The 25,984-nt window shown below is 39.5% G+C and overlaps 1 protein-coding gene across 1 annotated transcript in view; it reads right to left on the minus strand.

Moving 5' to 3' along the window:
• Positions 1-25,984, minus strand: part of gpc6a (glypican 6a) — a 127,788-nt gene that overhangs the window by 43,887 nt on the left and 57,917 nt on the right. Inside the window, exon 3 of the mRNA XM_060860322.1 lies at positions 9,373-9,764. Within this exon, the coding sequence (XP_060716305.1) occupies positions 9,373-9,764 (392 nt within the window). The remainder of the gene's footprint in view (positions 1-9,372; positions 9,765-25,984) is intronic.

The following is a 25,984-nucleotide window of genomic DNA, read 5'->3' on the forward strand; positions in this document are numbered from 1 at the left end:
GGCGGGGCTGCGGGACAACCGGAGGGCCAGTCGGTACACCAATTTAAAGGTTTGTTCGGAATATCACCCTAAAGGAGCCGAGTTTGGTGTAGATAGTTCAAAAGCGTGTCGAGTTCTAAACCTCCTAAATTTATAATGGGAGTCTATGGGAAAAAAGGCCATTTTGAGACCCGGTACCGGAAGTACCGGTACTCGGATCGCTTAGAAAAGTAAGAGCAACAAACTTCAGACCAGGATCTACAACATATCCGAATTTGGTTCATATGGCTCGAAAGCTCTAGGAGGAGTTACTCTTGATATATTTTTTGTCTAAGCTTAAATAAGCTTCTACAAAGCCAACATAACTAGTGAACTAATAAAAGAAACGAGTATAGAGAAGTAAAAAGGGACAGAAGAAGACAAAGAGAAAGAATGATGAATAACAAACAGTAAAATGCAGACATCTTTTGCTATTTTTAAAACTACAGAGACTAAACTACAGGCTATACAATACCAATACTTGTTAGCAACATTAGCATAGGATACAATTTTTATTCAAATGATTTCTTTAAATTCTCAAATTCCCGGCTCTGTGCTGCCACACTCCATCATTCTTCTTTTCAAAACTGTGTGTGTTAGTTATCAGCAGTGCGAGTGTGTGCTGAATACAGATCAGCATGAGGAAGAGCTGTGTGTGTGTTTAAAGAGGCGTGTGTGTAATGGAGGAGTGGAGACGTGCGGCCGCTGCTCTTTCATTTAGACCTGCAGTCTCTCTTTTCATCAGTCGCCTCAGAATGAAGTGCTAATTCTCTCTCTCTCTCTCTCTCTCTCTCTCTCTCTCTCTCACATGGATGCGTCTCATTCTCAGGTTAGAGAATCAGTGTCCTTTGAAGAGTTGAATCTATTTCAGTAATTGACATCATCATTACTGTGAATCTGATTGGCTGGGAGCAAAATGTCTAACAGGGACATTTTCCTTGCGGAATGAGAAAAACTCCACACCAACCCCACCCACCTTCCCCCACCCTGTTGCGTAAAAACGTTAGCAACGTTCGTGTCACTTTTAGCTTCTGCCTCGTCCGATTAGACGTCCTCATACTGTAGATAAACAAAATCTTCAGTCTGAATTGATTTCATTACTATTTATATTTCTATGTGCTAATGTTCTGAGAAAAATCCCTTAATGTGCTAATGTTCTGTTAAAAATGAAGATCTTTTATTTCTGCAGTTTAAATGTTCTATATGTTTCTCAGAACATAAAATCCTTTGTATCATTATGATGGTTTATTAGAATCATCTCAGGAAAAAAAGATGAATAGAAAGTCAAGTAAATAATACATAACTGTATAATGTCATATAAATGAATGAATTATTGAACACGTCACCGTAACTAAGATTAAACAACTTGAAAACATACTTTTTAAAAAAAATCAACCAATGAAGATTTTATTATTTCCTCAGAGATGTCTGATATTTCTTACTTTCTTTTTCCGGATAATATCATTTTCTTTTTTTGGTTGTGATGTGGTGTTTTGGGTAATCTGTATAGGCGACCTAGATATTATTCTTTGACAGACAGATGAGACATAGAGAGAGAAAGAGAGAGAGAGAGAGAGAGAGAGAGAGAGAGAGAGAGAGAGAGAGAGAGATGCTTACATGAACTTGTTTTCCCTCTCTGTGACAATTTTACTAGGCAGGTCGGAGGTGTAAATGGCGTTTCTGCATCTGTCTCTGCTGTGTGCACACGCTGTTCCATATTTAGCACAGAGACCTGTTTCATCTCAGGACGATTGTGTGTGTGTGTGTGTTTGTGTGTGTGTACGCGTGTGTGTGTGTGTGTGTGTGTTTGTGTGTGTGTGCGCGTGTGTGGCGACGCTGCTCGTGCATTTCCTGGCACTTGATGCGATGTGATCCGGTGTCGCATGGGTCAAACACCGATAGATGAGAAGGCATGCAGCGGCGTGTTTGATCCCTGAGACCCACCCGGTGTCATATTATCACCAGAGTAGGGGGAAGGGGATTGGCTATGTTCCAAATATCAAAAGCAAACCAAAGTGCATGTCAGAGTACAGAGTACATAGTAGTTCATCATACGTACACACTATTTAGCTTAATAGCTAATCTTGGATGCCTGTGGCTACATCACAAAGTGCCCAAACTACAAATTAGTACCAGAGGTGGTAGTTTTATAGTTTGGTGGAAAATTAATTGCTGTGTCCCAAACCACCAAACTATTTTATTATGGATAATCTAGGTTAATTATCATTTTATTGGCAAGTGGTTTTAATGCCACAATAATAAAACTTTCTAGGGAACCTGAACAACGGCAGTTAAGTCTCAAACCGTTGTAAATAGCGTATACAAGTGACCAGTGATGACCTGCTGCATCAGCTATACTAAAACCAGTGTGTCCACAGTACTCAGTAAGTGTTATTAGAATCCAGGCTAGTTTACACAATAATGGACACCCTATTCACTTTATAGTCCACATAAACACCTTGATCAGTCCAGACACACAGTCAGTCTGCTGTGGACATGTTCCCACCTCACTCACCTGCTTCATTACATAGTCTGTAAAATACCATCATCAGTCCAACATGGATGTGTCCCAAACCACACACCATCTATTCAATATCCAACCCTCATAAACACTATCATCATTGTGTGTTTATTAATGCCTTCTTGGCGAATCAGAATAGAGCGTACAGGGCTGGAGAAACCCATCATTTGACATTAGCATGTTCTAGCTGATGATGAAATCTTCTTGTGCACTCAGACTGTTGGACCCCTGTTGCTTTTAAAGTCAATGATTTTTACAGACATACAAAAAATGAAAGTGGGAATAGGGAAGAGAGAGAGAGATAGAGAGAGAGACACACAAAATTATATTTAAATAGGCAGATTGTCACTGCCTGTGGGCCTCCTAAAGCACTGACACTCACTATGTCTTCCATAAAATAATATCACACTAACACTGTTCCGACTTTACACTAAATTATTTCAGCTGTAGGATATATAGAGATTTTTTTTCCAGAGCACCATAAATGACGCAATAAATTTTAACTATAATAATTGTCCAGCTCCTCTTCACTGGACTTGCCTATAGCTTAAATGCAAGCAACTTTCAAATGTAGTCTGTTATATTCCCCGCTTAGGGGTTCACAACTGATAACTTGGCTAGCAGGAAAGTTCCTGACCAGAATACCAGCCATGTCCATGATACTCTCCTTCTCCAGGATACCAGCCTTTTTATCCAGGATCCCTTCTTTATTCATGTTGCGTTTCTTGTTCAGGGATAGCATCCTTGTCCCATATAAATTTCTTTTCCAAGATAATTTTCTTGTGTCCATAATGTCCAAGATGTCCTTCTATTTCAAGATAACATCTTTGTCCAAGATACTGTCTTTGTTCAGAGATATTAGACGTGTTCAGAGATTACTATAAGTACACTATACTTTTATACTTGTTCAGTGATACCATTCATGTTCTTTGTTGCCCAGGTATCATCCTTGTCCAAGATACCTTTTATGAATAAAATGCCGTCCTTGTCCAAGATACCATGCTTCCCTGCGAGCACATTTGAGGAACTCTGCGTCAGACAAAGTGGTCAGAAACAAAGCTACTTCACAAACCTTTGGCAACATAGTGTACCTTTTCCCCAGGATACCTTCCATATTCAAAATATTGTTCTTATTAAAGATACCTTCCCAGATCCTATCTTTATTCAAGATACTGCTGTTATCTAATGTACTTTTCTTGTCTAAGAAACCATCTTCTTCACTGATACTATCTCTTGCTGTCTTGGATAAATCCTTGTACTTAGTGATTACCAGTTAAATGGCATATGTTGACATTGTTTAAGCAGCAAATACAGACAGAATCTGAAATTATGTTATTATAGGAGACATCATTAAATTAAACCTTCAATTGGCAGGAAGTGATGTCAGAGACAACAACAACAACAAAAAAGAGTTCATTTCCATACTTTGAGTGTGACAGAGCCAAACAAACAACATTTAATCCCCACAAATCATCACATTACTGCTCAGTACACTAAAGCTTTTAAGTGCACTACAGCATCACGAAGCACAAATCCTCCAAACGGGCTCGTAATCCACCACACAGAGAGTCTTCAGTCTCACTGTGTCTGATTTAAAAGCAGGAGCTGGGTTTAATCCCACTGTAATTCCTCCACTAAAGCAAAGGCAGTGTCATACTATCATTTACTACATTTATTTACTCTGTTTTGTCTGTAATGATAAGAAAGAAAGAAAGAAAGAAAGAAAGAAAGAAAGAAAGAAAGAAAGAAAGAAAGAATTTATAATTCTATAATGTTAGGAGTTAGTGTCTAAAAACTATTAAGTTGTTCTGATCCCACAGGTGAAGGAATAACAACTCTAGGATTTGAACTCTCAACATACTGGTGTTCTAGCCCAAAGCCTGTTTAGCACCACTGAGTTCTCACATATCCTACTAATCACTGCAGGACGCTTCTCTAATGCTGTTACAGTATCAAAGCAAAACGAGCAACATTTGTAATCTGTTTTGTGTGCTTGCTTAATGACATACACATCAGTTCTCCTGCTGTGTTCATCCTCTAGTGTGCAACACTAATATCGGACACTTTTAGGACGATGGAGCGCAATCGTGTGATTGATGGACATGGCGATGGTCTCGCACTCCAATTATGGCCAATCTCATCTGTCAAAATCTCCTGCTGTGGCCATATTTCCTCACTGTGCTCGTTTCACAATGCTTATTTTACAGCTCTGTGTGTGTTGAAATGATATTATCAAAGATCAAACTAAGCAGAAAAAATAGAGAAAATGCAGATTTTTTTTTACCAATATAAATGTAACAGTTATATATTTTCCTAATTAAGAACCCCTTACTTAATGAGACCCTTTATTTTAGCCCCATTTTCTATTGGACCCTGCACCGTAAGTCAACACCAGTCTGTCTGACCACTCCTGTTACCCTTACCCCTCAGTCTAACACCGATGTCTGCCTAACTCTACCCCTCACTTTAACACCACTTTGAGTCTACTCTAATCCCCACCCTCACTCTAACCACAAGCCAAACTCTAGCTCCATCCTTCACTCTTTAACTCTAACTATCATTCTAACCTCACATCCTGCTCCTACTCTCACCCTCAGTCTATCCATACCATTACTTTACCCCTTCTCTTACCCATAACTCTACAACACACACTTACTATAATCCTATACTGACCGTACCCTAAATCCTGGCCTCACTGTAAGCCTTTCCCACTATTGACTACCACCCTCACTGTGATGCTGTAATTACTCTAACCCAATGCTCACTCTATACTCTACCCCAGCCAACACTCCTATACGTACTCTATTCTCCCCTTATGCTAACCCCCACCTGTTACTCTAACCCCACCCCTCACATTAACTCCTCCATTCACTCAAACCACACTCCCTTATAACTGCATCATATACTCTAAATCCAAATTTAATCTAATCCTGCCCTTTCCTCAGTCTAACCCCACCCCTCAATCTTACTGCACCTGTTACTCTAACCCCACCCCTCAATCTTACTGCACCTGTTACTCTAACCTCACCCCTCAATCTTACTGCACCTGTTACTCTAACCCCACCCCTCAATCTTACTGTACCTGTTACTCTAACCCCACCACTCAATCTTACTGCACCTGTTACTCTAACCCCACCACTCAATCTCACTGCACCTGTTACTCTAACCCCACCCCTCAATCTTACTGCACCAGTTACTCTAACCCCACCCCTCAATCTCACTGCACCTGTTACTCTAACCCCACCACTCAATCTTACTGCACCTATTACTCTAACCCCACCACTCAATCTCACTGCACCTGTTACTCTAACCCCACCCCTCAATCTTACTGCACCTGTTACTCTAACCCCACCCCTCAATCTTACTGCACCTGTTACTCTAACCCCACCACTCAATCTTACTGCACCTGTTACTCTAACCCCACCCCTCAATCTTACTGCACCTGTTACTCTAACCCCACCACTCAATCTTACTGCACCTGTTACTCTAACCCCACCCCTCAATCTTACTGCACCTGTTACTCTAACCCCAACACTCAATCTTACTGCACCAGTAACTCAACCCCCAATCTTAATGCACTGATTACTTTAACCCCACCCCTCACTTTTACTACACATTTTACTCTGACCCCGCCCCTCACTCCTACTGCACCTGTTACTCTAACCCATGTCTTCTTATTCTATATACAAAACTCTAACAGTAACTTTGCAAAAATGTAAACTGCCCACCATGTCCATTCCCTGTTCACCCATATCTACAGTACTACACATCCCATGATTCCTTGCATGTTCATCACATTAATAACATTACAGGCTGATTAATGATCTTTCAGGTTGTGTTTTAGATGATGAATCACTGGCATTGTAAAAAGGTGAAATGATAAATGATGTGAGTATGCTATGTGACAGCTCATTAGAACTTGAAGCTTGCATGTACTTTAATAATAAACTTTAATAAAAAAACATTAATAAAAGACTGACTGAAAAAAATGCACTCTACTGCTGTGACATGAAGACCTTTGTTAATAGTTTGATTAAACAGAGCTTATATTTGGTATTGATAGTGCTATATGATGTCAGGTTAAATTTGTTTGCTAACTATTGATCAGATATTGGTTGCCCTGCATTGAATTAAGAAACACTGTATTTGTGCATAACAGTTGCTTAGAGTGTAATACAACCGTGACAGTGGGTCCTGAGTCTTATTGTTCCAGGGCCCTATGTGCCAAAGCTCTTCATTCAGTTTTGTCTAGTGTCCAATATTTCTAGGGCACTATGATCTTATAGTTCTTCAATTTTAAACTGCCCTCTTCCAAAAGTCCCAGGGACCCTACAGTATATTCCCATACTCTTTATATCAAATATTGCCTTATTTTCCCAAGACATTGTGTTCCTCAGTCCTATGATTCCTGTTGCCTTTTTTCCCCTTCTATATTCCCAAAGCTCTATATTATGAGATCCCTGTTTTCCCAATGCCCTTGTATTCCATGATTATTCCCAGAAGTCTATTTTCCAAAAGGTCTATGTTCCTAGGGCTGTTTATCCTCAGGTATGTATGTTTCTCAATGCCTTGCTCTATCGTGCTGTACACAATTCTGGGTTCTTATTTTTCAAAGGGAAGTTTAGTCCCAGATTCCTATGATTTCAGGGATTTTTGCTCCTACAACAATTTGCTTTTATTCCCAGTGTTTAAATTCCTCTTATGTTTTTAAATTCCTGGGGTTCTATATTCCCAGCACTATACATTCTCAGGGCTTCTCAATACTGTTCCCTATGTCCTTTGTGCCCTGGGATCTATATTCCAATGACTCTATAATGAAAGTTTCACCTTTTTTCAAGGGTGCTATATACCGAGAGAATGGAGTGCCCTTAGAACACAGGGTGAATGCCTCATAATTTAAGTGTTTGCCTTATGTTAGTGTTAGTTGCCTGGGGACAGTTTAAAAATTTTATGGAATTTCTTCGGAATTCTGGATATATAATAACAGAGTCAGCAGCACTGCCTTATCTCAGAATCTAGTATTAGAATTAGATAGAGGGATTGCTGGGATTTGCAATCACCTTCTGGACGCTAGCACTAAGACACACGCGTGTCCACGAATGGCTGAACTAGAGAGTTTAAATATCACATAGACATTATTAAGCACTTTATCAGGCAGGCAGACTGCAACAAACACACACACACACACACACACACACACACACACACAGGTGAAAATACGTTCAAAACACATTTTGGAAAGGACATGAAAGCAATTACTTTCTCTCTCTCTCTCTCTCTCTCTCTCTCTCTCTCTCTCTCTCTCTCTCTCTCTCTCTCTCTCTCTCTCTCTCTCGATCTCTCAGCAGCGTTCTAATAAACATCACTCCTCAAGGACACTTCTCTTAATGGCCATTATCCTCGGTTTCCAAAGAGACAGATAAAAGACGCTTGCCATTACTGCCGTTACAGGCAATGTGATTGGTGCATTCATCTGTGGGTCTTGTGGTTCTTTGCTCTGTGCTGTCACTTTTAAATTCATGTTTATGACACCGCCGTGTTTCAATAAGAGCCTTAATCACTTCCTGAATTCTGAAAAGTCAACATATGCCTTTGTTTTTCCATCTGCTGCAAGATGACACCGTTAAAAGAGAACCAGCCAATCACACACAGCCACGAAACACAAACTCGCTATCAGAAAGTCCTGGGTCGTGTCCCAAACTGCCATTAATGTACTACATAGGATATCGAAATAGCTTCAAACCAAAGATTATAGTCACAGCACGTAAGTGGCAATTTGGGACACAGCTTCAGGCAGTGTCCAGTTTCCATGGCAACTTTGGCTTACCTAGATCACTAAGACCCCTTGCTAAATTCTATGCACCAAAGTGTACCTACACAAGTACAGAAGTCTGGGTTTTGGGATGCAGCCTATAGAAAGTACAGCATGGTTTAAGACACAGCTCTAGGTAGTCATTAAGTTGTTTTGGCATGTAAACACTACATTAGCTAATATATGTAGAACATATTACAGACAGTGTACCATCTGGATCTGCTTTTTATTGTACTAGAATTTGATTTGGAATATAGCACATACTTGGCACATTTATAAACACAGTCACGCACTATAACCCAAACCATTATTACTGCTCTGAACAGCTTACTACAACGGGTCATCATAGGTCAGTGTGCCATTTAGAAGTTTGGGACACAGCTCACGCAGAGATTGAAATGGCACTCGTTCTAAACCCAGTCCCAGGCTGGGACCCAAATAATTTAGTTATTTGTGCATTTAATCATAAAATAGGTAAACATATTACATATTTAGTGCCATAGACAGACATAAACACATGTTTTAGACTGTGTGTGTGTGTGTTTGTGTGTGTGTTTCTCTGATGGTGTGATTTATCACGTATGTGTGTGCTTTGTGATAAAGTGGAGCTCTGATCCATCCCTGCCACTGCTGCACTAATAAACACCACACTAAAGGTCAGCCTGATAAACAGCAACCTGATTAAATCCCCTCGTGTCCTACTCCCAACTCCACTCAGGAAACAGGAAATTTCAGAGCAACCTGAAAACATCCCTCGATCACACACACAGAGGTCCATGGTCATGTGTCACATAAAACACACCTGATTCAGAGAGTGAGATATACGACTGTGTGTGTGTGTAAGTGAGAGAGATAAATAGAGAGAGCGAGAGAGAGAGAGAGAGAGAGAGAGAGACTGTCAGCCTTTTGTCTCTCTCGTTCTGTCTTTCTGTGTGTCTCACTAACTTTATTTTTATCTATCCGTCTGTCTGTAGGCTTTGCAGCTAGCAGTAACTGGATACTGCAATAAGCTGTGCCTCACCTTGACCACGCGATTGGCCACCTCCCGTCCCACCATGAGTCCCTGGACAAAGGTGCGTGCGGCAGCTAGGGCACGCGTGATCTGGACCTTGAGTTTGCGTGGTGTGTCTCCGAACGGCTTCAACTGGTCTGTGTACTTGCTCACACATTCTAAATACTCGTCTGTGAAGGAGTACTGAGAGTTCAGTAGCTGGAACATCTTCTCCAGAAGCCTGGCCCAGAAGTCACCCAGCATCTCCTCCAGGTTCACGTTCCCTCCTGTGTAGTAGCGCCGTAGCTCAGAGAACAGGTCCTCGAAGATCTCCGAGTTTTGTATGAACAGGTTGCCATAGGTCCGTTCAAACATATGGTTCAGAGACTTCTCTGAGTTGTCCAGCAACTCCAGGAAGAACTCTGCAAGATAAAAATCAAACAGAATGATTTCACGTGTAAAAACTACCTAGGAGTCCAACTTAGCCAATCAAACTCATTGCATCAATTTCAGGTAAACATAGAAAATCATTAAATTCATCAAAGCTGATGAATAAATTAGACAACTTAAACTCTGGGGAAACAATATCATGGATTCTTGACTGAACATCCAGAGAAACTTAAGAATCAAGGATTAAACTCAAAAAAAAGTAAACTCAAGGTGAGTGTGACACAACAGAAAAGTATTACAGTCTGGAGAACGCAATTATAAATCTGCATCCATGGAGAGGAATCCAAGAGTCTGTGTGAAGCGCAAACTTCATTTGTTTTCCCTTTCAATCTAATCAAATTAGCCATTCATTAAATCTGTGAGCTCATCTATGTAGAAGGGGTCGAGCAGAACTTTACTTTTAGCGTGTTAGTGACGACTCCCTGTGACGACTCCCTGTGACGGCTCCCTGTGATGCAGTATGAGCAGGAGTTTGAAAAGTGGCTGCTACATTGCTTCATGTGTCTCAGAGGTGTTTGGATTCACCCTTTTTGATTGGAAGCTGTCATTATAAGTGCAAATAAGACATAAGGAATTAAACTCAGAAAACTAAACCAAAGAATTCAAACTCAGAAAAATCAAAAATCAAATCAAAAACTCAACACTAAAGTGTGTGAAACTCAGAAAACTAAACATAAGGAATCAAACTCAGTGAATTGTATTAGGACAGCAAACTGATGAAGTGTCATCCTTCAGTCAAATGAAGCAAAATAACTGAACAAAAGTTCATTAAATCAGGTAATAAGGTAGAACATTGGACAAACAAACATATAAGGGAGCAAATCCAGCGAAACAAACTTGCTTGGATTTGGTTTTGGATTAACTTGAGCAGATTTTTTTTGCAGCACTCACAGACTAACCTGCATGTGTGTGAAAGGACGCTACTCTGTATAGTGTGTTAAATTATAGACATTATTAATGAGTCAGCTCTGTGTTGTAAACAAAACTGTGATCTAAGATACAAAGATAAGATAATAAGATCGCTTTTATTCATATTCGTATCCTTTCATCCATTTATGAAAAGAAAATATAACAAAACAGGAAGTGTAGTTAAAAAAAAGGGATTCATTAATAGAAGCTGCTGTATGTATGAGTGAGCGCTCTCATTATACACAATAGAGATACAATTTCCCCTTCAGATAATTACACACTCACACACTCACACGCACACTTTCTTAAACACTCCAGCAAGCATATGATTGCATATGTATCACTTTTATGCCTGTGTCTGTTACAGAGGGATGAGTGTCTCTGCAAAAGCAGAATCTCCACCTTATTTTTTTCCTTCACTGTAATCGCTTGTCTGCACTGGTGGCATTTTGTGTCACACATTTCTTTTTCTCTTGCACACACACATACAAACACACACACCTCAGTGGCAGCTCATCAGATCATGCCTTGTTGCCCTCCAAATCCCCAGCATGGTGAAGATGGATCAAAAGAAACAGCAAAACACAGCACTGCTAATGGATTACATCTACAGTGTGTGTGAACACACACACATACACACACACACACACACACACACACACACACACAGTTAATTAAACTTGGAAATCTACCTCATGAAAAAATTCTAGGAGCCAAACTCCGGGAATAAAACCAGCAAATCTAATTTGAAGATTCAAATTCAAGGAGTCAGATTCTTTCAATTACTACTTTATCCCAGTCAGGGTCTCACTGGATACGGAGTCAATCCCCGGAATCCTAGGAATCAACTGAATAAATTCAAAATAGAAATTCATGCCTTAGTGAATCAAACTAAAGAAACTGAAGTCCAGAAATGGTTTTTGGTATCAAGCTAAAGCTAGGAAAAGGAAAAGGACTTAAAATAATGGAAATCAAAGAGGAAATTAAAGGGAGAAATAGAAAGCAAATCAATTTCAAGGAACTCAAAGAATGAAGCTGGGAGTCTCAAATTCTGTGAAAAAACCCTTAGTGAATTATGGCAGAAATTCCACACCCACTTCTTTATAAAGAGGATGAAGGACGAACATCATTATCTGTATTCAGAGAGATGACTTACACACACATACACAAACAGACACACTGTGTATGATCTAAGCGTGAGTAAATTATAAATGATTTGCATATAAATTATTAATACAAGAATCACAGTGAGCTGGTGTGGATGTGAAATGGTGCTGCATCAGCAATATGGAGTTCGATAGCAGATCAGTTACACATGCAGTTCAGCACTTCCTGTTTCTTTCTCTTCCCAGTATGCACTGCATCACTAGAGTTATTTTAATGGGTAATAAAGCTGTATTAATCCACTTCACAACTCTAATTGCAAACAATCTCTCTATTTGTGTGTGCATGTGTGTGTGTGTGTGTGTGGGTGATTAATAGGCCCTGTGTGGGCTAATTGAGAGTGGGAAAAGGCCATTACCTACATGTCACATTCACTTATGTCAGTTGTCATGACGCTAACAGACACACAAGACATCATTCCAGCACTAAATCCACTCCCTCATATTTAATCCACTTATCCACCCCCAAAACTAACCCTAATACACAACCAGTCTAAATCTAAATCCACCTCCAGATGACAGATGGTGAGATCTGACAGATGTCTAGGGAAATCATAGAATCTTGACACAGGGAAACAGCACCAGGGATGAACAGCTGAAGTTTCAGATGAGAATCTGAGTCGAGGAAAGAGGAGGATGAGTTAAGTGTCATAAGCAGAGGCATGAAAACCCATAGGAGAATATAAGCTTACTAAGAGTGCAGGTACAGATGGACAACAGAAGAGGACCGAGCACTGAGCCTTGTGGGACACCAGCGAATACCCTCTATGGCACCTGATATGACCGTTCCTCCAGGTATGAAGCAAACCACTGCCATGTTGTGTCAGGAATTCAAGAAGAGTCACTCATGAGACAGGTTGAGTCTTACAGCTGACTGTATAGAAGGCTTCTGAAAGGTTGAGGAGGATGAGAATTGATGACAGTTGCATGAAGCTTCTCTGTGAGCCGAAAGATGTCTTGCTGTCTAAAATCATTTTGTTCAAATAACTGCCCAGAGTTAAGCTGTGACTAAACCAAAACTAAACCCAAGCATAAATTATGACTAATCAGAAATCAGATTTATGTGGGATTTATTGGTTAATGTCTGTGGAAGGAAGTATAAAAGAAGACGGACCCCTTATAAAACTGATTTATCACAGACTCAACACTGTACTGTAGTGGAGTCTCTATAAACAAAACACCACACACACACACACACGCTCTCCCTGTTAGCATGATTAACTGCAGACCAGTGCTTGTGTGATGGGAATGGAGGGTCAGCATCTGGTCACGCTGCAGAGTCATGAATCAGAGCCTAGCCCCTGTGTGTGTGTGTGTGTGTGTGTGTGTGAGCTCAATCTAAACTTGTGTCTGTATGTTAACATTACTGGCCCAAGCTCGTCTTGTGTGTGTGTGTGTCTGTGTGTGTGTCTGTGTGTATGTGTATGTGTATGAGAGAGAGAGAGAGAGAGAGAGAGAGATGAAGAATGTGAGGTTGGAAAAGGAATAATCAATAGAGTAGGATTTCAGATGGGAAATAGCATGATGGAAACCTATCAAACGTTATTTAAAACCACTAACGTTAATCAAAATGCTGTTCAGTTAAAGAACGTTAACTTAAACCGTCTCGCATGAGTGAGTAATCTTAGTTTTCTGTATAAAAAGAAATGAAACATGGGTTTGTTTTTCTAATCTTAGTTACATGGCTCCATGTTATTGTTGTTTTGCTCCACACAGTGAATTGCGAGAGTGTCATCCTTCCATGCCGTATTTATACACTGTTTATGTACATTCTAACAGCAACTATTTTTGTTTTTTGAAGCAAACACACAAACTGTCACAGCGGCTAGCGCCAGAGCGTGACAAGGAAATGACATTAGTGCAGCATTAGCATGAATCGGGTTATAGTAAGTGAGTATGACTCATCATGCTTCAGCCTTTAGTGCCTCTCTTCTCCGGGTTTAACCGTCTTTCTAAACTCATTCACACCATTTACAGAATTCACAATCGATTCTGTCCATCAAACACACACACAAAAAAGAGCCAGAGAAAGAATTAGACTTTATAGGAATAATAAATGTGGTTATAGAGGAGATGACCTTTCTTCTACCCTCACTGTCTAGGGTGTAGGGTGTAGGGAGTAGGGTGCAGACAAGCAGAGAAAAAACGTGCGCTACAGAGTGATGAATCCGAGGCTTTATCCAAGCCCATTGATCTGAAACTAATGTGAAAGCTGACACGCTACAGCGCTAATCAGAGCTAGCGTTCTGAGCTAATGACCACTCAAGCTCATGACAGATGAGTGTGTATATGTGTGTGTGTGAGAGAGAATATAATACCATATTTTGATAAGATTACATAACAAGGGAGATTATACTGTTTTATTATACAGAGTGTAATGGAGCATTCATATGAAACGTGTGAATTTTTTCATGGGAAGATGAACACTTGTTGCTGGGCAACTAAGAAATATTTAAGACAAGCAGAAGCTACTCAGTTACTGGGATATAAGAATTACCTAGCTAGCATGTACACACAATGCAAAGTAAGAGTAAAATGGAAATGAGATAGAACTGTCAAGAATATCAGTTTTTGTCATAGAAAATAGCATCAGTGTCACCTGAACACAGAGAGGAAGCCGTTCACATGGAGATTCATTCATTCATTCATCTTCTACCGCTTATCCGAACTACCTCGGGTCACGGGGGGCCTGTGCCTATCTCAGGCGCCATTGGGCATCAAGGCAGGATACACCCTGGACGGAGTGCCAACCCATTGCAGGGCACACACACACTCTCATTCACTCACGCAATCACACACTAGGGACAATTTTCCAGAGATGACAATCAACCTACCATGCATGTCTTTGAAACGGGGGAGGAAACCGGAGTACCCGGAGGAAACCCCCGAGGCACGGGGAGAAACGCAAACACAAGGTGGAGGCAGGAATCGAACCCCGACCCTGGAGGTGTGAGGCGAACGTGCTAACCACTAAGCCACCGTGACCCCCTCACATGGAGATTCACTTAGTGAATTTGAATGGAGCTTTATGTGGTTATTTGCTAATGCTTAGTTAGTCAGGTGGGAACGAAAACATAATAGGAAGCAGAGAGCCTTTAAGTGTTAGAAACTGGCACAGTGACAGTGAAAACAAGACAGAATTATTCAGAAGGTCAAAATTTACCTCAGATATGTTGGCAAATATTTAAAAAAATTGCTGTAATGAATATTGCTTTGTTTATTTAGATTGTGTTTAGATTCTGCAAAACTATTTCATGACTTGACCTCACGTGTATTCTGTATTTCTAACAAGTTTAATTTACAACTCACATTTTACTACTTGTCTGAATACTAGCTAGATAACAAATCCAGGCTCACGCTGTGGTACTATTTTCCCTCAATATCATAACGGGACTGAAAGCTGTTGGAACATCCCTTTAATTACATTTTACAGCATATGGGGGCTTCTGTTGTTGAATAAATTCCTCATATCTGGGTTCCACATGGACCAATTATTCTCTCCATTCTGATAACAGCATCTCTCCGAAGTCTACAGACTCTCACTGAGGGGGGGAAAAAGCTTGTTGGATTAAAGTGACTAATACTTTATTAAAAAAAACTATAGAGCTTCAATGGCACAAAGTGGATTCTTGAAAGAAGTAGTTTCATTTCTGTTGATGAAGTTAGTGGACCGTTTCATATAAAGGGGCTCGTTAAAGTGTCTACAATATAGACAGAACGCATTCAAAATAGGAACGTATTGAATGCCGAAACATTATCACAGTCAGTGTAATGTATCTAAAGCAAAAAATAACCATAGTGTTATTATCTTTGTAAAACTTCTTCATACACATGGCTTGATCTCATTAGCTTTAAAATGAAGCCCAGGCAGACACAGATGCCAGATGGAATTATCCAGAATGCAGATGTGTTAAAATAACGACGGCTGGATAAAAACCGTTAACATGACTTCCACCGCTTTAAGCATATTAAAAAACATCATCTTGAGACATAATGGGTTTCGATTTGTCAAGTAGGTTGGAAAATTGAGACTTCTGAGGTTGTGACTCTGTGCATCTGAATGTAAAGATGTGGTTGCGTATCTGATAGTATCATATTTATCTATAGGATGACATTAAGTTAGTGTGTTTGTGTGTGGTTGTGGAGGAACAAGGCTTTAGGAAATGGCCTCCATTTGCTCTAATTAAATCAGTGTGACACCAGATCTGAGTGATAGAACTATAGATTTAGTAATAGTGCGAGGCTAGTCAGGACGTTTTACATTTTGCTTTAATGAGTACTTATAATTTAGCTACATTTATAAATCAGAAAATATTCCTCTTAGAAACCCTGTCAGGTTAGCTCATGTATGAGCTAGCATTAGCAGTAAAAATTTATAAACATTTATGAAACACAAGTCAGGTTCGGGGTGAACAGTGACAGCTACTGTAAACTATCCTGCTAACATTACTGGTGAAGATTATGAATGTTACTTAAAAAACTCAGCTCTCAGTCTCAGTCTCTCAGCTATATATACTTAGATAATATTAATAGTGAAGATTATGATTTAATTCCTCTCAGGAATTATGTCAGTTTAGTGAATGCTAACTAGCTAGCTAACATTAGAAATGAAGATAATGAACATTATGAACATGACTTTAAATGTCTCTTAAGATTCTTTTAGTTTAACATATGCTAACTAGCTAGCTAAGATTAGAAATTAAGCTAAAAAAATAACGTTTCCAGATATGAATTTTAATTCCTCTCAAGTACTGTATACTGTCAGTTTAATGTATGCTAACTAGCTAGCTAATGTTAAAATGAAGCTAATGAACATTTCCAGATATTACTATTAATTCCTCTCAGGAATCCTGTCAGTTTAGCGTATGCTAACCAGCAAGTTAACATTAGAAATATAGCTAATGAACATTTAAAGGCATGATTTTAAATTGCTCACAGGAATGTCAATTTCGCATATGCTATCTAGCTAACTAACCTTAGAAATGAAGCTAATGAACATTTATGAGCACAACCATGTTTCTTCAGTAATCCTGTCCCTAGCTCATGTCAGAAAACTCTTTTTTTCCTCTCCATTGTGACTGTTAGTTACTTACGTGCTAACTGTGGAAGTTAAAATACTCGCTAAGAATCTCGCAGGCTCATGTCACACCCTCTTATTTCCATATATGGATCAAAGACATGCTCGCATCTGCATCTGTAAACTAAAAGACATGCCATATTTGTATCTAATAAACAGATGTAACTTGATTTAACTTCAATTACACTCTCACCCTAACCACATTACTGCTCCTGAGTGTGTGTACAGTATGAGTGTGTTTGTGTGTTATAGACACGAGGTTCAGAAACAGAAAGACTTGTGTATAAGATGCAATCTACGGCTCATGGCGTCTGTGAAGTTTTCCTCTCTTTTGCTAATTGCTAGATGCTGTGTGATCTCTTCATCACTCTCAAACTCATTAAGCTCTGAAGGCCCCGAGCTGGCGGTTGCCAAATCCTTGCGTCTTGCCCCTGTTGTTGTTTACACGCAGGCAGTGATTCATTACCTGAGGAGGAAGTGACAGCTGTGTGCACACAGACGCGCGCCAATTATGCAGATTCTGTTTTGCTCGTTACAGATTGCCAGGCCGGGCGGACGGCCGGTCTTCAGAGACCACCACGCTCTATTCATTCTCTGTGTTCTCTACTGTGGAGGTTAGTCACCGGCCAGCAGAGTGCGATCTTCAAAGGTTCAGCTAATGGACAAAGAGTCTTGCAGTGTAAAGAGGCGCGAAGTGATCACAAACTTACAGTCAGAGCAAAGAGCGAGCTGCTCCACAGTCAACAGAGCGAGACAAGGAGAAGCCAGAGCAGGAGTAATGAGGAGGAAAGAACAGGGAAACAGAAGAATAAGCACAAAGAAAGGCAAATCAAGAGAGGAACAAAGAAAGAAAGAAAGAATGAAAGACAAAGAAAGAAAGAAAGAAAGAAAGAAAGAAAGAAAGAAAGAAAGAAAGAAAGAAGGCTGGGATGTGTGATGGAGGCCTTGATGGAGAAGAGATGCTAGATTTGAAGAGATGCTTCACTGCTAGATTTGTGCTGAAGGTGGAAATGGAGGGAAAAAGCTCTAATCGGACAATGAAACGCTTCTTTACCTGACAAAGTGACATGCTCTTAACAAAAGAAATGTTTGGTCACTCAATGGAAATGGGAAACTAACAGGATTGTTTATTTCTGACAGGACGTCTTTCTGCATCCTGTCCCAGCTGTGGCCCTGAGGTAGGCGGAGCCTCACACCGGCGGTGCTTCATACAGAAAAACCTCCTGCTACAGATCTAAGACATGACCTGTGTGTGTTTACACACGATTATCCTGTTGTGTAGCAACAAACCAATAGATTCTGTGTGTCAACCAAATCCATCATAAATGAAGAACAGCATCAGAAAGCATTTGGAAGTGAAAATTACAGAGTGCAGAGGTGAAAATGATTTTCCCACCCCGGAGCGAGTGACTTCTGCTACCAGATTAGTGTTAATCAGCTTGTGTATGAAAAACCTACAACCTCTCTACATCAGCGGCATTTCACGCTCCGATTCCGGCTGTTTTTATTCTGTCATCTCAGCAGACGGAGTAAGCAGGCAGTAGGTTAGCGATTAGCGACAGCATTAGTGATAGCAGAGTCACAATTGCTACTGGATACAAATTGATTCATTCAAAGCATGAAGGGGAAAAAAAATCAACAGTTACATGAAGCGGTGGAGTAGCAGTAGCAGTTACCATGGTAATGCAGGCTACGTTTGCTGTAGGATAATGAAGAGAGAAGCTGAGCTACGGTGAGGGAAACAAATGGAATTAACCCTAAGTCATTTAAAAATCTCTGATTCATAAAAAGAAAGATATATACAGTGGAAAAATAATAAATAAATAAAATGAAGAATGGAGAGCAATGTTCATTCTTCCACTAGAGGAAGAAAAAAAATTAAAAAGTCAAAAGAAAGAAAGTAAAAGAAATATTAGAAAAAATTAAAAAGTAATAAAAAACAAAGGTAGATGCAAAAAAGTATCAATTTTTTCTTTCAAAAATAAAAAAGAAAGAAGATATGAAAATAAAAGAGAGAGAGCACAATAGAAAATTAAAGACAGAAAGCAATTGAAAATGTGTGTGGGGTGACAGAAAAAGAATGTGAAGAAAGAATAAAAAAGAAAACAATAGAAGCAGTCAAAGGGGAAAAATATAAGCACCTTGAAGCTCTAGGGAAAAAGTGACGTTCTACCCCTGGTAGGAGTCTCGTCACCCTGTGTTCACCCTGCTGGGGATTTATCTGCATGGTCAGTCAGTGACTCATGGGATTGCTTTGGATGGGGCTGCACAGAGACTGTCATGCCTTCTTTGTTTGTAAAAGCAATGTTGCTGTATGGTCTGGTCTTTATCAACAATAATATGAAGAGTTTGACAGGAAGGAATTAGTGTTGTGTCTGTGCTGAATTCAGAGTTTACGATGACCCATTAGTTCCTCAGGAGCTCTCAGTTGCACAATAATAAACTGTTGTAGAAAGGACATTATATACATTTACGTTATTTACTGTCCAGTATCACCTAAATGAGGATGGGTTCCCTTCTGAGTCTGGTTCCTCTCAAGGTTTCTTCCTCATATCATCTCAGGGAGTTTTTTAATTGCCTCTGGCTTGCTCATTAGGGATAGGGAGAGATATATAATGTTTTTAATTAATTTTAAATTAATATTTAAAATTCATTTTAAACTTTAAATGTATGTATTCATTTATTTACTTTTTATTCTTCTTATTATTATATTTATTTCTTTTTTCTCTTCTGTTTCTATAATTCTGTAAAGATGCTTTGTGAATTGTTAAAAGTGATATACAAATAAATGGAATTGAATTGAAAAAAAAAAAAGAATAAAAAATAGAAAGTTAAAAAAAAAAACAAGTCACATTCTGGAACCCTGTCATTATTTATATTTCCATTCGACAGACAGACAGAGATAATGAGAGATGGAGAAAGAAAGAAAGAAAGAAAGAAAGAAAGAAAGAAAGAAAGAAAGAAGGATGGACAGATCTGAGGAAGAGGCAGGTGTTTGAGTGAAAGACTCTGTAATGAAACTGCTGTTAGCTGAAGTGTGCACTTTGGAGCATTTGGTGACTTTTTGTCCCTTGGCTCACTTCCCCACTCTCAGAGGAGTGAGTAATGGGATCAGGCAGCTTGTCTTGGTGTAAAATCCTGTTTAAAAAGTTGAGCCACAGATGCCATCACAAGCCCCATCCAGGCCGGCGTCTGAATCACATGACTTTCAGAGCAAAGCCTGCTGGGAAATGAGAAGGGGGTAAAGTGGCACACTCTCCAGTATGGCTCTGACTCAACCTGGACGGCTCTGTCCTCAGTCCTGGCTGTGCTCTCTCCGTCTCTCAGCCAATCTGCTCGATCCTGCACCCTCTCTAATTAACAGTCTCTCAGGGGGAGGGGACTGAAGCTGCGGCTGTGCCAAGACACGAGGGCGGGTGCCAAGAATGCTCATGTCCACCCGACATTTCATCAAGGTTTAAAAAAAAACAAACAAACAAAAAAAACTTTATGTGGCTTATTTCGTCAGTTTCTTTTTTAGAGTTCGGCTGTGTTTCATTATGGATTCACCTTCAAGCTGTCTACCTACATGGCCTATTCAAATATTATCAGGCTTCTGTATTTTAAAAAGAAAAGAATGAATGAAGAAATAAATAGTACCCTTTGAGAAAATACCCTCAGAGATAGAAATACCCTCAGAGAGACAGAATATTCCCATAAAACAAACCACTCTCCATGTTATAATTCCCTCTGAGATAAAATGTCATTTGAGATAAAGATGAGATACCTAAAATGTTTCAAATATCTAAAATACCTTTAGAGATAAAAAAATTCTGTGAAATGAAAATAACCTCAGAGAAAGCCAAAAAAAACCTAAAAAAAAAAAAAAAAACTTGACAGAAAATACAAAATCATCAAAAAAAAAAAACAGCCAAACAAAATACCATCAGACAAAAAAATAAAAAATACCACTGGAGATAAAATACCCTCAGGGTCAAAATACTATTCATATCAAAAACCATAGGAGATAAAATGGTAAAATACCATCAAAGAGACAGAATATTCTCTTAACAAACCACTCTCCCAGTTATAATTCCCTCTGAGATAAAATGTCATCTGAGATAAAATACCCCTCAAGATGAGATACCTAAAATGTTTCAATCATCATAAATATTGATTTTCTGTCAAGTAAAACTTGACAGAAAATATCTTCAGACAAAAAAGAAAAATACAAAATTATAAACAAACAAACAAACAAACAAACAAACAAACAAACAAATAAATAAATAAATAAAATTCCATTCAAGATCAAAAACCATAGGAGATAAACCACCACTAAGGTTAAATTACCAGACATAAAACACCCTTAGAAATTAATATATAAGTAATCACATACAGTGGTGTGAAAAAGTGTTGGCCCCCTTTCCTGATTTTTTTGATATTTTTTGCATGTTTGTCACACTTGCAACACAAGAACGGCATTCAAGCGTTTGCTATAACTTGCAATGAGTCTGTTACAGCGCTGTGGAGGAATTTTGGTCCACTCATCTTTGCAGAATTGTTGTACAGTAATTCAGCCACACTGGAAGGTTTTCGAGCATGAACCACCTTTTTAAGATCATGCCACAGCATCTCAATAGGATTCAGGTCAGGACTTTGACTCGGCCACTCCAAAGTTTTCATTTTGTTTTTCTTCAGCCAGTCAGATGTGGACTTGCTGGTGTGTTTTGGATCATTGTCCTGCTGCAGGACCTAAGTTTGCTTCAGCTTGAGGTCACAAACAGATGGTCACACATTGTCCTTCAGGATTTTTTGGTAGACAGCAGAATTCATGGTTCCATTTATCACGGCAAGTCTTCCAGTTCCTGTGGCAGCAAAACAGCCCCAGACATCACACTATCACTATATATTACTGTTGGTATTTTGTTCTTTTTCTGAAATGCAGTGTTACTTTTACGCCAGATGTAGTGGGACACACACACCTTCCAAAATGTTCAACTTTTGTCTTGTATGTCCACAGAGTATTTTCCCAAATATTTTAGGGATGATCAAGATGTTTTCTCAGCAGCGGTTTTCACTTGGAACTCTGCCATGCAGGCCATTTTTGCCCGGTCTCCTTCTTATCGTGGAATCATGAACACCGAGGCAAGTGAGGCCTGCAGTTCTTTGGATGTTGTTGTGGGGTCTTTTGTGACATCTTGGATGAGTCGTTGCTGCACTCCTGGGAAGGGTCACCACTGTTCTATGTTTTTGCCATTTGTGGATAATGGCTCTCACTGTGGTTTGCTGGATTCCCAAAGTTTTAGAGATGGCTTTATGACCTTTTCCAGATTGATAGATCTCAATTACTTTCTTTCTCATTTGTTCCTGAATTATTTTGGATCTCAGCATGATGCGTAGCTTTTGAGGATCTTTTGGTCTACTTCACTTTGTCAGTCAAGTCTTATTTAAGTTATTTCTCAGGTGTGATAAACCACATTTAAGTTATGTTTTAACAGGGGTGCAAACACTTTTTCACACAGGGCCATGTGGGTTTGGATTTTGTTTTCCCTTAATAATAAAAACCTTCATTTAAAAACTGCATGTTGTGTTTACTTGTTTCTTTGACTATTATTAAAAATTTATGATGAACTGAAACATTAAAGTGGGAAAATCAGGAAGGGGCAAACACTTTTTCACACCACTGCATGTATACATATTTATCTATATATATATATATATATATATATATATATATATATATATATATATATATATATATATATAAAATAAATAATAAAATACCCTTAGACAAAAAAATACTCCCTCAGACAAAATGCCCTCAGACATCAATTAACTATAAGAGATAATCACTGAAGTTAAATTACCATCAGAGATAAAACAACACATGAAATGAAATACTTAGGAGATCAAATATTAAAGTGAAAGTGAAAGTGAAGTGACATACGGCTAAGTACGGTGACCCATACTCAGAATTTGTTCTCTGCATTTAACCCATCCAAAGTGCACACACACAGCAGTGAACACACACATACCGTGAACACACACCCGGAGCAGTGGGCAGCCATTTATGCTGCAGCGCCTGGGGAGCAGTTGGGGGGTTCGGTGCCCTGCTCAAGGGCACCTTAGTCGTGGCCGGCCCGAGACTCGAACCCACAACCTTAGGGTCAGGAGTCAGACTCTCTAACCATTAGGCCACGACTGCCCCAAATTAATTAATAAATTACCTTCAAAGATCAAATATTATTGAGAAAATACCACTACAGACAAAACACTACACTGTCTGAGATGAAATACCCTGAGAGATGTCGGCCTGGCCAACTCTTTACATTTTGCTATACCTGTACACTGAATACAAGAAACACCAGTCAGCTTCTTTTTTCATTCTTTTTTTTTCACCCATTTCACTTTCTTATAAACAAATGTTTACATCATTATATTTTTTTCCTCTCCATCTTTCTTTTTAACACTCATTAATTATTTTATTTATTTCTTCTATACATCTCTTTCTTGACTTTGCACTTTGTCCCTCCTTCTTTCCTTACACTCTTTTATCTTTATCTTTTTTTTGTCTGTTTGTATGTATGTAACAGAAGTTAAAAAAAGAAGAAAGTAAATCCAAAGTCTTCCAGAAAGTGTCTGAGATCAAACGCTCTTGCTCCATTAATCAGAGGCATTGATTAGTCTGGAGTAATAATCAATAGTCAGTTAGACGGAGAGATCCCGCAGTCGTGATGCTGTGGGAATGATTGATTAGTAAAGCGGAGCGACGCAGCAGCGGGTCTCCTACAGGTTTTCCCCGAGAGAAATATGGCGGCTTGTCTGAAGCACAGCTGCTGCCGGTGCATTCGTAATGAAATCCGCATCAAATATGGACACGGGCGGCCATTAACCAGCGACAGCGGATAAATATTGCAGTGGAAACGTGGCTGCTAGAGTCGAGACAGGATGAAGGGCCTGCGTGGCTCAGTGTTCATCCTTCAGCATCCTCGCTGCTAGTGCGTGTCGGCACGTGCTCTCTACCACGCCCTCAATCTGTACACGCCGTACACCACTGTGACCTTTAACCCCGACAGTGAGGCTTCCAGTGTCACGCTGGAGTACTCCGTATTACTCCGCACTGCAGTCCACACTGATCAGATTTTCGTTTCTTTCCCCGTCTGTTCTTCCTTTTATTGTGCTTCAAATGAATTATTTTTTTAGTTAGCTGAATACATTTTTAATATCACTTTCCCTCTATTTTTTCTGTAATTCTTTCATTCTGTATTTCATGAATAATTACTTTTCCCCTTTACGTTATTACATTATTTCCTTCCTGTATTATGCGATCTTACCTTTTACTTTATACTAACAACTTTTTTTTTCTTTGAATTCCTTTTCATCACAATTTTTCCTTCTTTTCTCATAATTTTCCTTACTTCATCTTTACTAATTATAAAATATAAAATATATAAAATACTTATTTTATATTTAATGTCTATATTTAACTGTCTTAAAACCAACTATCTATCTATCTATCTATCTATCTATCTATCTATCTATCTATCTATCTATCTATCTATCATTCTATATAATTATTCTGGAACTTTTTTCTTTCTTTCCCATTAAATCTTTTCTTTCTTTCTTCTTTTTGTTTCATCACTCTTAGCTCTGTGCTGAACAGCTGAACCCACAGGAAATGAACAGCTACTTTATTATTAATATTTACTTGTTTGTTAGACTCTTAAATCTTCATCAGTGAGACTTGCTGAAAGAAAGAGAGATTCCTTATAGACATATATATTTCTCACACGAGTGTGTGTGTATGTGTGTGTGCGTGTGTTTGCGTGTGCATGTGTGGACACACACGGTCTGTTACATCACTGCCCCATGTGCACCAAACATGATGTGACATCTGCCTCAGAAACACACATCAATAAAAAAGCAGCACCCCACACTTACACAGACACACACTTACACACACACACACACACACAGAAGGGTACTTCTTCACAGCAGAGTGAGCACTCGAGCGCACTGTGTTCAGGACTGAGAGGTGCTCCCACAGGTACCCTGTACGTCGAGGAGAACCAGGACAGAACCAGTGTATCAGAAACAGGTCTAACACATGCACACACACTCATTGCCTAAGGCTTGTAACTGTCTCACATCCATATTTCATGTGTGTGTTTGTATGTGTGTGTGTGTGTGTGTGTGTGTGTGTGTGTGTGTGTGTGTGTGTGTGTAAGTAAGTGTGTGTCTGTCAGATGTGTAGACAGACAGGTGGGAGGAGATACAGATGTGTAGACAGGTTGGATAGACAGACAGGTATGGCAGAGAGACAAATGTGTAGACAGAACGATGAACAGAAAAGTAAGGCAGAGAGACAGGAGAAAAACAGAATGATGGACAGAGCACAGCAACAGATGTGTTGGCAGACAAATGGACAGACAGGTAGGGTAGAGTGACAGATGTGTGGACAGAAGGATGGACAGACAGGTAGGGCAGAAAGGCAGATGTGTGGACAGAAGGATGGACAGACAGGTAGGGTAGAGAGACAAATGTGTAGACAGAAGGATGGACAGGCAGGTAGGACAGAGAGACAGATGTGTAGACAGACGGATGGACAGACAGGCGGGAAGAGAAATATGAGGGAGACAGGTAGGGTTGAGAGACCGATGTGTAGATAGACGGATATACAGACAGGTGGGAAGAGAAATATAGAGGGAGACATGGAGGGTAGAGAGACAGAGAGACAGATAGAGCAAAAATATAGATGTGTGGACAGAAGGATGGACAGACAGGGGAGAGAGACAGATGTGTAGACAGAAGGATGAACAGACAGGTAGTGTAGACAGAAGGATGTATAGACAATAGGATGAACAGACAGGTAAGGCAGCGCGACAGATAAATAAACAGAATAATGGACAGACAGATAAAGTAGAGAGAAAGATGTGTAGACAGAGGTGGAAGACAGGTGGGTAGAGAGACAGATGTGTCGACAGAAGGATGGACAGACATGTAGAGCAGAGAGACAGATGTGTATTCAGACAGATGGACAGATAGGTAGGGAAGAGAGACAGAT

The sequence above is a fragment of the Tachysurus vachellii genome, chromosome 24 (genome assembly GCF_030014155.1).
Source record: "Tachysurus vachellii isolate PV-2020 chromosome 24, HZAU_Pvac_v1, whole genome shotgun sequence".
NCBI lineage: Eukaryota > Metazoa > Chordata > Actinopteri > Siluriformes > Bagridae > Tachysurus > Tachysurus vachellii.